Source organism: Rhinolophus sinicus, chromosome 12, assembly GCF_057876585.1.
Source record: "Rhinolophus sinicus isolate RSI-liver-muscle chromosome 12, RSI-T2T, whole genome shotgun sequence".
NCBI classification, from domain to species: Eukaryota; Metazoa; Chordata; class Mammalia; order Chiroptera; family Rhinolophidae; genus Rhinolophus; species Rhinolophus sinicus.
The window spans coordinates 7,113,070-7,125,929 of record NC_142512.1 but is presented as its reverse complement, the minus strand read 5'-3'; the positions used below and the strand labels follow the sequence as shown (position 1 = coordinate 7,125,929).

Sequence of the window (12,860 nt, the reverse complement as noted above, 5' to 3'; positions counted from 1 at the left end):
CAGAAAGGACATAGCCTGAGACTGAGCACATGGTGACTGCACACAGATGAGAGCTCCAGTCCTTAGCAGCATTAACCAGACTTGGTGGACCAGCTGCAGATACTGAGACCAGAGCGTTTCTCCCAGAAGGCGCTCTATAAGCAGGCACCCATTTTTGAGTATGCAATGCCCACTTTTGACAGAGACAATGCTCCACAGGCCACTTTCACTTCTTCACATCTTGCTGTGTGTGCCAAGAAAGCAAAACCCTGACCCCTTTTTACCTGGGCCACTTCTCTGGGATATGTGAGCAATGAGATACTGTCTCCCTCCAGGCTTGTTCACTGTTTCCTATAAAAGCAGTAGATTCCTAAGCTCAGTGTCACAACCCTGCTGCATGTGGAGCATCCATCTGGGCCCATCATGCTGCCCCTGTGGGACTCAGAGACAAGAGGAACTGATTCAAATACAAAGGTCTGACAATTAAGTTCGTGAACTCATCCTAGAAAAAGTGCTGCATACCTCATTGCTGAATATCACTACAGTCACCTTAGAAGTACTCCCCTTGGGAAGCTGTGCACCAATGCCAGGGCCTAGTCTACACTTCAAAGCAATTCTGGAATTCTTTTTCTGGAATGGCCATCGGAGCTGTCATCGTATTACCTTTGATGTCCTGCATGTCATCAAAATGTCTTCCTTTCAATATTTCCTTTATCTTCAGGTAAAGAAAGAAGTCACTGGGGGCCAGATCAAGTGAGTAGGGAGGGTGTTCCAATAGAGTTATTTGTTTACTGGCTAAAAACTCCCTCACAGACAGTGACGAGTGAGCTGGTGCATTGTCATGATGCAAGAGCCATGAATTGTTGGCAAAAAGTTCAGATTGTCTAACTTTTTCATGCAGCCTTTTCAGCACTTCCAAATACCATTTCCCCGAAAATAAGACCTAGCCAGACCATCAGCTCTAATGCATCTTTTGGAGCAAAAATTAATATAAGACCCGGTCCTGGTCTTCTATTATAGTAAAATAAGACCAGGTCTTATATTAATTTTTGCTCCAAAAGACGTATTAGAACTGATGGTCCAGGTAGGTCTTATTTTCGGGGAAACACAGTAGTAAACTTGGTTAACTGTTTGTCCGGTTGGTACAAATTCATAATGAATAATCCCTCTGATATCAAAAAAAGGTTAGCAACAGTGTTGCAACAAGTTCTCGAACTTAATTGTCAGATTTCACGTGCTGATGTTCACGCTGTATGGTGTGTGTACCTGAGTAATAAAGTCCTATGTTTCTGACCCAGGAGTCTCATGTCTTCTGCCAGCATCCAAGAGTCAGTGACAGGTAAACTTATTAGCTGATGAGTTGAAAAGGGAGACTTGGAGTCATCAGAGTGTGCGTGTCGCAGGTGAAGCCAGGAATATAAGTAACACTGCCTCGGAAGAGTTCTGGGGTCACACCCTGGTAACACCAACAAGTAAAGGATAGGGGTAAGAAAAGGAACTCCCAGAGGACCCCAAGAAGGAAACCTGAAGGACAGTAGTTCCCTATAAGCCAAGAGAGTTTGAATCAAAACAGAGTAGGCAACAGGATCAGATGCTGCTTAAAAGTCAAATAAGATGAAGACTAAAAATGGCCACTGAATTTAGGTCACTGGCGAGACATTTCAATGATGTAATAGGGCCAGAAGCCAAACTGGAGTGAGTGAGGAATGAATGGAGGTAAAGAAGATGTGACAATAAATAAAAGGTATTTCAAAAAAACTTAGCTGAAAAGGAAAGAGAGAGGTGGCACATTGGTGACTGGAGGAGATGGGGACAAATGAAAGTTTTCTTTCAAAACAGATGAAAAAGACTGAGGAGAACAAGCCAGAAAATGTTGGGAAAAAATTAAGAGCAAGGAGAAGAGGATGGAATCAGGTCACCGAAGAGGAGGAAAGGAATGATATTCAGATCCCAGGTAAGGGACTAGCCTGAGCCTTCTTCCACTCGGATGGCATTTGCCCCAGCCACACACCCTCAAGCAGGCCAACCTACTAGCTCAGGCCGTGGGTGGAGTCTGCTGTCCTTAAGGAGAGGCCTCATCAGCAAGCTTCCCTGATGGTCACTTTACCTGGTAATCCTGCAGGCCAGAGATGAAAGGCACCAAACTGCTTCCCAGCCTGGGTTCTCTGGAGATGCCAACAAACATGTTCTACACACAAAGAATCCAGGCAAGTTTAGAAGGTGCCACTATAACCCCTGTAAGGCCAGCTGTCAGGAAGACTGAGTGTTCTCTGTCGGCAGAGATGGACATTTGGAAGTGGGATGTCCAAAGGGAAGAGGGCCTGTTGGGGGAGATACAAGCCTCATCCTCCAGGTACTTGGGATTGACAGAGAACACACCTATGGGAAGACCCAGTGATTATTCAGTTTAGGAAAAGGAACAGTTCTTGGTGCAAACCTGTACCCTGCTTGGAGTTTCTGAAGCGTTCTTATTCGAACATGACAGAGGAAAGAGCTGACACTTGCCTGACGCTTAACAGTCAGTACACGATGGGTTCTTTGTGCTCCTTCTGGTTTGGGATCTGGCTCCCCTACCCCTATAGCCCACATTGTCCTTTCCCCAAAAGGAGCACCCAAGGCCTGGGTCAGAGGCAAGCACACACAACTGCTGCCCCTCCTGCAGCCCTGTGGTTTAGACCAGAGCAGTCCGTGGTCTGTGATGGGGAAGGCCCCCCATCTTTAGCAGGGCCCTGGTTGGCTTTCCAAGCACCATGAGACCCCAGGAGTTCTGGTTCTTTAAGGGCTAGGCCTGGCAGAGGTGGCCAAGGAGGGAGCGGGGCCAATAAAGGGTGCAGTTGGGCCTACTTGCAGGCATGCCTCTGCTTTTTTTGTACTGGGCTTACCCCCAGGAACCTTCTCCAGAGGTGTGAGAGTGAGAACAAAGGAGAGCAGTTCTTTACACACTCATGGTCTAGACTCTGAGAGACTGATGGAAGCAACAGATGGACTTTCTCCATAAAAGGGCACATACACAACACACAACCTTGCGTATAGTTTCTGTGTCCAAGCACCAACTACCACCACCACCCGTCCCCCACAGGTGTCAAAGGAGTGTACCTCTGAATCAGACTGGCTATAAATGCAGGTCCCAGGGTACCACCGCGAAGATTCGCATTCAGTGGGTCTGGGGCGAGGCCCGGGGGTCTGCGTTTTTAACCAGCGATCCAGACGTCTTGGGCTCTGGTGCTTAGGGAGCCCACTTTGAGAAACCCGACTCAGTCTGAGACCTCCCCATGCTCCCAACTTTCTCCATGTCGCCGGGTGCACCGGCCTCCTCCCTTCACCTCCCGCGGGCCTCACCCTGGCGCAGGGCCGTAGAAGCTTATGGGGAACCCAGTGGGGGACGTGAGCGAGAGCCACTGGGGCCTGTCCGCCCCCGTCGCCACCGCGCCACGGCCCCGGGAGGCTCAGTGCAGCGGCCGACAGGGGGCGCGGTGCCCGGGCCGACGCCGGCTGGAGGCGCCCGGCGGCCCCCGGCCCGGAGAGGAGGGGCGGGAAGCGGAGGGGAGGGGAGGGGAAGCAAGGAGAGAGGAGGGAAGAGGCTGGGAGGTAAAGAGGCACACAGCGCGCGGCGGCGCGGAGCCAGGGCGCGGGCGCAGGGGCGGGAGCCGGAGCCGAGCCCGGGGCGGGGCGGGGCGGGGCTGGCGGCTGGCGGCGAGCTCCGGGGGAGCGCGCCCGGGGAGCGCGGAGGGAGGAGCGAGGGGAGCGCGGGCCGCCGTCCCCGCTCCGCGCCGCCCGCGCGCAACAGTTCCCCCAAAGTTGCAGCCCGGCAGACGGGCTGCCGGCCGAGAACGCAGCATCGTGGCGGCATGGGCACCCGGCAGACCAAGGGCAGCCTGGCGGAGAGAGCCAGCCCCGGCGCAGCGCCCGGTCCCCGCCGCGAACGGCCCGACTTCTGGGCGTCGCTGCTGCTACGCGCCGGGGACAAGGCGGGGCGCGCGGGTGCCGGCGCGGGGCTGCCCCCCTACCACCGGCGCGTCGGCATGGTCCAGGAGCTGCTGCGGATGGTGCGCCAGGGCCGGCGGGAGGAGGCGGGGACGCTGCTGCAGCACCTGCGCCAGGTGAGCGCGGGGAGCGGACGCGGGGGGCGCGCCGGCCCCGGGAGCGCCCCGCCCCTTCCCGAGAAGGCCCGGGAACGACGAGGGGCACCGCCCAGGGCCCCCTCTCGCGGGGATGGAGCCCGCTCTGGCAGCAGGTGCCTTGGTGCTCCCACGGAATCTGAGGCCTCAGGGCAGGGCGGAGGAAGGATGGTCGGATGAGGCCCAGCTGCAGGGACCTGTTGGAATAATGTTCCCGCTTCTCTCCCCCGCAGGCAGAGGAGGCTGGTCCCAGGGATGGTTGCTGGGAGGGGATGCTGGGAGGGATGCCTGGTCTGAGTCAGGGCGCTTTCTTCCTCTCTTCCCACTGGTAGGCATACCCGCCAAGGGTCCTCAAGGAATGCGCAGTTGTGAGCTTCTCTGGGCGAATCCAAGGGCACAGCCCTGGGGCTGGTGAGATGCCAGTCCCTAGGTCGTTTGCTCACCTGGAGGCATCCTAGATTGCACTTCAGGTGGAAGACACTGTTTTATCTCCCCTGAATAACTTTGACGTGTGCTCAGCCATGAGCCCCTACTGAACAGTGGAGAGAGCGGAGAGGGGAGCTGGATTGGTTTCCTGTGTGACTGACTACCTGGCTTCAGGAACTTCAGGAGGCTGCCAGCACTCTGCCCTCTGCCTGCCCCTGTCCCACTGGTTACCGACTGACTGCAGATCTGGCTGGTTCCCTGTTCTTTGGGGCTGCCCTGGGCCGGACACTCATCCACCTCTCTTTGGCTTATTTTTCTTTCCTTTTTTTTTTTTTTTTTTTTTTTTTTGAGATAGGGATAGCCTGGTCCGTGGATTTTGTTGAGTGGAATAGAGGCAGGAGGGTGCACCTTTTGCATCACCAAATAGGTTGTCTTCACCTGGCTTTAGGTGCGGAGGGAGTCCAGGGCCCATATTCTTGCTAGATTGACCCCATTAGTGGTAGAGTCCTTGCGGATGGTGGAGTGGATATCAGGTGGCCTTTCTGAAGTTTTCCTGTCACTGATGAAAGAAGCTGGAGGGGCACCTTCCTGGGAGGTGGGTGCACATCCATCCTGATTCTGCGGCACTTCCTCCTTTATGTCTGGTGTGTGTGTTCCCAAGTTGTGCATTGCACATGGAGATGGAAGCAGAGACCTGGGGACTTGGGAAGATGGTGGTGGGCGTGGAGGAGCGGCTCTTGCGTTGCTTTTCCAAACAACATCCAGAATGAGGCCTGAGGTGCTGCTGGGGTTCCCAGGTGCCTTCTCTGAATTGAATCATCAAAGAAAGATGACATTACGTACCACCTAACTTTAGCGGTGTGTATTTCTGTGTCTTTCAAAAATTGGAAATCAGCATATGGCCTCTGTGGAAACTCTTTTTGCTTTCAAACAGAATAATGGATTTTTCAGACCATCATATCCTATTTGCACACCAGACAATAAGAAGATTCAACTGATCACGTGCTGTTCTCCAGCACCGGGCTGGGTGCTTCTGGGGAAACAGAAGAGTGGAATTGGCTGTCAGGTGGGGGTCAAAACAAGCCCTTTTTGGAGGGGAAAGAAACAAAATGAAGTCAGCATTCTCCAGGGCCAGTCCCAGGAGGCAGACACCTTGGGGTTCTCCAGTCCCTCTGAGGCTGATTCCACATCCTGAATCTGACCTCCTCCCTGGTTTTCGAAAAACAATTAAGTTCCTGTGGCTCCACAGGGTCCTTGAGACAGGCTGCATTTCCTGAGAAATATTGGTCTTGTTGGTGTCCTGACACCTTCTCAGTGGTAGGGCTGGGAGAGCTGATGGGGGAGGATGGGTTTAATCAGACTTCCCCTTTTTCTGTGAAAGCAGCAGAATAACTTGCCTACCAGCTCCTGGTGTGTTGGCTCCCTTGACCTCTGTCTGTGGGTAAGCTCTGTGGTCCTCTCCAGAGCCAGTGATGGGCCTGCCAAAGGGGCCTGGAGAGCTGCCCTGTTGCCTGGGATGTACAGACCAGGGCCCTAGGCAGCGTGGGAGGGGAGCACTGGGTGTCTACATGTCTATGAAAAACAGAGCCAGTTTTCTAGGATCGTGAGGCTGTTTAGAGGAATGCTGAGCTGGGTCTGTGCTGTGCACGGAAGTGGCCCTTTCTCCCAAATCATGTTTTCCTTTCAAGTTTCCTCCTCGAATCTGGAGGTGGTGGTGTTCAGAAAGGGAATAAGCAGTCACTAAGAGACATGAAAACACCCAGGGTCTCACTAGGGGTCAGACCAGGGAGGCTTTGGTACCTCAGTAGGCAGACAGGGGCGAGTGCAGAGCTCAGGGTGCTCAGTCCTGTAGTGATGTCATCCTGAACCTGCTGGGTGGGTGTTGAGGAACAGACAGGGAGGAATAGTAGTCAAGACAATAACAGCCTCCGGCATTTGCATGGCACTTTGTCCTGTGTTTGATAATGTGTATATGGCTGCAGCATTTGTGTATGTCCAGAGTCCCAGGGTTGGAGGGGACCCGAGCTCTTCAATTTCTGTGGTCTTAACCTCAAGTCCTGGAGTTTCTTGAGGCCATGAAAGAACTATGGACACACTTCCCAACTGTGCCAACATACACACTCTTGAAAGAATTTCAGAGGGTTCACAAACCCCAAGTTCAGAATATGCTCCAGTCTGGTACCATCCCTGCTATGTGACTTGCTACAGGCTTGGGATATGGAAACAGGGACTGAGGGAATCATGTGTGGCAATCCAGGGTGGCTGTTGATGCTGCTGCTTCTGAGTGCCCCTCATTCGCATCTACCCTGTTTCCCCGAAAATAAGACCTAGCCGGACCATCAGCTCTAATGCGTCTTTTGGAGCAAAAATTAATATAAGACCCGGTATTGTATTGTATTATATTTATATTATATTATATTATATTATATTATATTATATTATATTATATTATATTATACACGGTCTTATAGTAAAATAAGACCGGGTCTTATATTAATTTTTGCTCCAAAAGATGCATTAGAGCTGATGGTCTGGCTAGGTCTTATTTTGGGGGAAACACGGTAAGATTGTGTGAGGTGGTGTGGGGGGGGAGGTTCCCTGATTGAGGGACAGGACTGTCCATGCTTGTCACTTGCTGGAGAAGTATCAGGAGGCCTTGCTTAACGTTATCGGCCCTGAGCTGTGGCCAGGGGTGCAGGCAGGATGCCGGGAAGCTGCCTCGAAGGAGCAGAGTGTGATCCCCATCCCTTTAGGAGCAACGTAATCATGAGAAGAGCCTGGGCCAAGGATCGGGTTAGAGGTTTGCCTTCTGGTCCCCAGTCTGCTTTGACCCCACAGATAACCTCTCAGTTGTTTTTCTTCCTTTCCCAAAGTATCAGGGGTACCAGGCAGAGCAAATGCTACAAAGTATGAAATTGTGTTGGCTCTGCAAATCAAGACACATTCTCACAGCGATGATGATAAGAAACAGGAGAATCTGCCCTTTTTAGGGTCTGGCCAGACAATGGGCGAGGTCTTGGTATCCTCTCTCAGGCCAGGCCCAAGGTGCTTTTGGATTCTGTCTACCTGGCCAGGGCTCAGTCTGGGTCAAAAGCTCACTGCAAGTTCAGAAACTGTCTGGAGTGGGTGCCCTGGGGGTAAAAGTCAGCTGTGGGTAAAAGAGGCCACTCCTCTCCCCTTCCCCAGACCCTGTTCCTGCAGGCCTCACCCTTCCTTATGTGTCCCTCCCTGAGTCTTGGGATCAGGCTTGCCATCTTTAAGGAGTCCTGGGGGAGAAGTAACCTTTAGTCATGGAGAGAGGATGGGTGAGTGTCAGGCTATGTGGAAGGTAGGGTGTCATTTCATCAGCCCAACAGTTTCTCTGAGTCCCAAAATTTCCAGACTGGGATGTCAGCAAACTTCATATTCATGCAACAGAATAAAGGGTCAATTTCCCTGGGCTACACCAAGCTAAAGTGGCCCACCTCCTTCTGTGCACCAGCCTTCCTGCTTTCCCATAAAGAGGGTCTGATTGGGTTGGTATACTGCCACTCAGTCTGGCACTGCCCTGTACTGCAGAGCTGTCCATTGTCAGCCCCACCCAATGGTGTGGTTTGGATTCCTGGTTCAGTCGGCTGTGGCCAGGATGGCAGGGCTGGCTTCACTGTACACCTGGGAGCAAGAGCCACATCACATAATACAAAACAAGAACCCCCCGGGACCTAGGGTGACTTGCTTCCCAAGGGGGGGGGGCTGGATAATAGACGAGCACTTGGAGGCTCCCTGGGAACCTGGAGACTGGGCAGGTCTTTCCTATCTGAGGACAGAAAGATGAACAGAATAGCTTTTGAAGGTCACCTTTTTCCTCAGACACCCCACCTATGAAAATCTCTTTAGGCAAACAGGTTGAAGGGCCACCAGACACCAAGCAGGGAGGCCCCCTCCCTTGGTCTTGGCCTTAGTCTTCCTTCACCTGGAATGTATTTCCTTGTTTCCACTGAATGCTCCTTATCTTTCCAAGGCCACCTTTCTGGCCATGCCAACCCATGGCCCTGAGATCCTTTTAGGTCCCGTCACACTGGGTGGCATTTAACCATCCATGCAGTTATCCCCCATGTCCATTTTGTTTGTTAGACTACGTCATGTGCTTCCTGAGGGTGACGCCCCCACCACCACTATTGTCCCTGGCATGGTACTGAACACCCGCAGGCCTGTGACATTCTGTAGTAAGTCTGTGAGCTGCGAAGATGTGTGTCTGCCACCATTGTCAAAGTGTGTCCTCAGAAACCATTTGGCTCCTCAGCCATAGCTGTGCATCTGGGCGTATATTCACCAGGTGCTTTAGTGTGGTCGTGAGATCTGGCACTTTTGCCTTCTGTGTGGTTGGATTCCTAGGAGCAAGGTCCTTGGGGCTTGGCTGTTCCTGGCAGCCTGCCAGGCGGTGGTGTTCTTGGAGAGAGAGGAGTGGCATGGTGCCCGGCCTTCATGGGCACCTCGGGGATCCCATCCGGGAGGTGTGGCTTAGGGCCTCCACCAAGGTGGTGGGAGGGGAGCACAGCCTGCTGGGAGAGCCTGGCCTTCCCATTCCTGGTCTGCTGCTTGTGCTGAATCATGTTCATTCCATCCACAGAGAAACCTTACTTTTTAAAATCCACCGCTCTCTGACTGTGCTGGGTACAGGTGTTTCCAACAAGAAAGATGCAGAAGGAATCCAGTGCCAGGACCTGCTTCACTGGTTTCCAGGGCCAGAGACACAACAGCCTCTGTGTGGCCAGGGCCTGAAGCTGGGTCAGCCCCCCTGGCTTCAGGCCTGCTGGATGGGGGCCTTCTTTCTGAAACAAAAGCCCCAAATGCCCACCTACTCAGAGGTAAACCTGCTTTGCTGTCTCTCTTCAGAGCTAAAATACCCTGGGGTCTGTCCATGGACACCTCCTCGCATGACCCCACTTGGTGCATTGGTGTGCACCCTCCCCTAATGTTATTTCATTCCCCTACGCACTTTTCTGGGGCATAGGCCATACATAATATCCTATACTGGGCACAGTGGGTTTTCAGAAAATCCTTATCAGATGGATTTTAAACTCAGGACCCGCTGCCCCTGAGCTCTTGAGCCAGTGGGGTCTGGCTTACACGTCTCTAGTGTTCTACTCCCAGTACCAAGTTACGTTATCCTTCCAGTAACCTGCAGAGTGGGTACCATCACTCCTCCCCACTCTCAGGGTTCCAGCTGCTGCTCTCCGCACCCCACACACCTCCTGCAGGCAAAGTCACCTTGCAGAAGGGTTACTCAGGTGAGTAGGGTCTTTCGCTGGCTTCCCCATCAGGATGCCCGAGGGGTGGGGTGAACATCTGAGATCTCCCCCCCAAAGTGAGGATTTGGGCCAGCCATCTGCCCACCCCCCTTTCCCTCCAAGAGCAGCACTGTGGGTGACTGCATGAGAAAAATGACACACACATGCCCTCTCTGCTCCATCCTCTGGCCCCTGCTGGCTGTATCATACCCTCTCTCATTAGGAGAAACTGCAGGGTGGGAGAGGGGCCCAGCTGTCTAAAACAGCAGACTCAGTCGCTGTATCTTAGGCTCACTGTCGCTAAAGAGTTGGCTGTTCTCATGAGACAAGTGACCTTGTCACACCGAGCAGGGGCAGCACCCACTCCTGTTAAAGTGCCTGCTGTCCTCCCCACACCACCCACCCTACCCACTGGCCCTGAGCAGTGTGCCACATGGCTTTCCGGGAGTATTTCCCAGCTTTTTATTTTTATTTTCCTAACTTTTGTTAGTTCAAACTCCTGGTTGCTGCCGCCATATGGAGTTCTGCCAATGGCTGCTGCTCAAAGGGATGTGGCATTTTGATGTTTCTAACTTTATCTTAACCAGGATAGACACAGGACAGACACAGCTAAGAGTGGGGAGTGTCAGGTGTGTTTGCCTACAGAGGTGGCCTCGCTTTGGGACTGGGGTTCATTCCCACCTCCAGAGTTGCCTCTTTTTGGTCCTCCATGTCCATACCTATCTTTCTGCCTTTCTCCGTCCTGCTTCCTACAACTTCTCTTTGTGTCTGTGTGTTTCTCTCCCTTCCCCTGGGTGAAAAACGACTTTTTATCTCTTGTTAGTTTGTCTGATCTTGGTCAGCTTCCCTCTGTACCCCGCTCCCCCAAGCCCAGCCTCCAAGGCAGGAAGACAGGGCAGTAGGACCATGAGAACTGGAAGGAGTAGGTGGTGGTCAAGAAAGGGGGCCCCACTGGGCGGCCGGATGGCTCAGTTGGTTAGAGTGCGAGCTCTGAACAACAGGGTTGCTGGTTCAATTCTCACATGGGTCAGTGAGCTGCACCCTCCACAACTAGATTGAAGACAACGAGCTGCCAGAGGGCGGCCAGATGGCTCAATCGGTTAGAACACGAGCTCTCAACAACAAGGTTGCGGGTTCAATTCCCACATGGGATGGTGGGTTACACCCCCTGCAACTAAAGATTGAAAACGACGACTGGACTTGGAGCTGAGCTGCACCTTCCAAAACTAGATTGAAGGACAACGACTTGGAGCTGATGGGCCCTGGAGAAACACACGGTTCTCCAATATTCCCCAATAAAATTTAAAAAAAAGAAAAAAAAGAAAGGGGCCGCACTCAACTTGGTTATTTGGTTATTGGCTCAGTGCCTTGGGTGGGAAGGCAAGCATTAGAGTCACCCTTCCCGTCTGTATACTGTTTTCTAGTCCATAAAGCATTTTCTTGTATTTATTTTGCTCTTTAAATAATCTTGTGAGGTTGGCAGGCTATTGCTGAAAGTAAAAAGTGGCGGGGTGGGGGGTGGGTTTTTTTAATATGAAAGTGGTGTACAATAATAGGAAAATGAGAAAATACAGATGAGTACAAATAAGACCGTAGGAATTTAATTAATGTATCCACAACTGAGTGCCCATTCTTCCAGGCACTGTTCTAGGCAGTGGGGAGGCAGCAGGCAACCAAACAGGAAAAGCAGTCGTAATAATTGTTCCCTACCACAGGGAGGGACCATGAGGATCTGAGAGGTCTTACTTAGCATGGCCCAGAGTAAGGGTTCTTCGGCTGTGGCTGCCTCCAGTGGGAACTGGGAGTTCTGATCCCAGCTCAGATCTGAACTTGCCCAGCACCTTCCCTTCTCTGGCCTCAGTTTCCCCATCTACAAAATGAGAGGGTAGATGGTTGAGATGACCACTGAGGCTTCCTGCCACTGTTCAGGTTCAGCTGGCCTGAGGTGTCAGAAAGATGCATTTATTCCCACATGTTTGGTTATTTCTGAACTGGATTCACATTCATGCCTTGAGGTCCCTCCCTTGTCCCCAGCGAGTATAAGAGCCAGGACACAGGGTAAAGGGCTTCCGCAGAAAAGCAGACCCCTGAGGCCCTGCGACCAACCCCATACACCCCACACCCTGGCCACAGCAGAAGCCAGCCTGTCCTGCTGACAGCAGTCCTAGCTGCCTGCCCCTCGTCTGACAGCAGAGGGTAATCAGAACATGTGGTCAGGTCAGAGCAGGAGACTTTGTAGGCTTTTGTGGTGCTCCAAGCCGCAGTGTGAGAGCAAAGGTATTGTTGACAGAGGCTTGTGTTGTTCCAGGAGCCATGGGCCTTTCACCTAGGGTGTCAGGGAGGAGAACAGGTTTGTCTCCAGCCTTGGGCAGGCCTGCTGGGACCTGCTGCCTGCCTGACCCCTTTCCCCCCACTGCCTCCTGTGGAGGCTGCCTGGGCCCCTCTCACATCTGCTTCTCTCCCCTCCCTCCCCCAGTTCCCCTCTGAGGGGTCACTCAGTGTTCATCTCACCCCAGCTTTGTGCTTCTCCTGCCCACAGAGACCCAGAATTTCCAGCCCAGGCGGAGCTTCAGGTACCTGGCTACAGGAGTACCTAGTTCTTTCACTCCTGGGTGAGTTCTTTCACTACGGGGTGGATGGCACCAGGAAGAAGTGGTGAAAGTAGAGCCTGCCATGGTGCTCTTTCTAGGAGAGATCAGAGGGGCAGATGTTGCTGTAGCTGGGTGGTGAGTGAATGTAGAGCTGGTCAGATTCTGGCTCTGCCACTGACTCTGGCCACAGATGCAGAGTGGCCATGCTGGGCAGAAAGCCGGAAGAGTGGCAACAGGAGATGGCAGTGGGGACATTCACAGGTACAGGGCACACGGCACATGCTGGCTGCTGTGCAAACCTCTCGTTTCCCTCGGGGCTTCTACATGGATGCAGGCCCTGGGCCTTGGAGCTGTAGGGAGTCACCCCCACCCCACCTCTAGTTGGGGCTTTGCCTCACCTGCCCTGCACAGCCCCTCTCTCAGCAGCCCTGATGCTCAACCCTATCCCTCGCCTGTGCCCTCAGCTCAGGGTTCCT

The 12,860-nt window shown here is 53.0% G+C and overlaps 1 protein-coding gene across 2 annotated transcripts in view; it reads left to right on the top strand.

Annotated features, from left to right (window-relative positions):
* Positions 1 to 3,671: 3,671 nt before the first annotated feature.
* Positions 3,672 to 12,860, top strand: part of LRRC75A (leucine rich repeat containing 75A) — a 43,327-nt gene continuing 34,138 nt past the window's right edge. Inside the window, exon 1 of one of the 2 annotated variants that reach the window (XM_019757416.3) lies at positions 3,672 to 4,079. In XM_019757416.3, coding sequence (XP_019612975.2) covers positions 3,828 to 4,079 — 252 coding nt within the window. In that variant the 5' untranslated portion in view covers positions 3,672 to 3,827. The remainder of the gene's footprint in view (positions 4,080 to 12,860) is intronic. The other variant, XM_019757415.3, reaches the window with a different exon arrangement.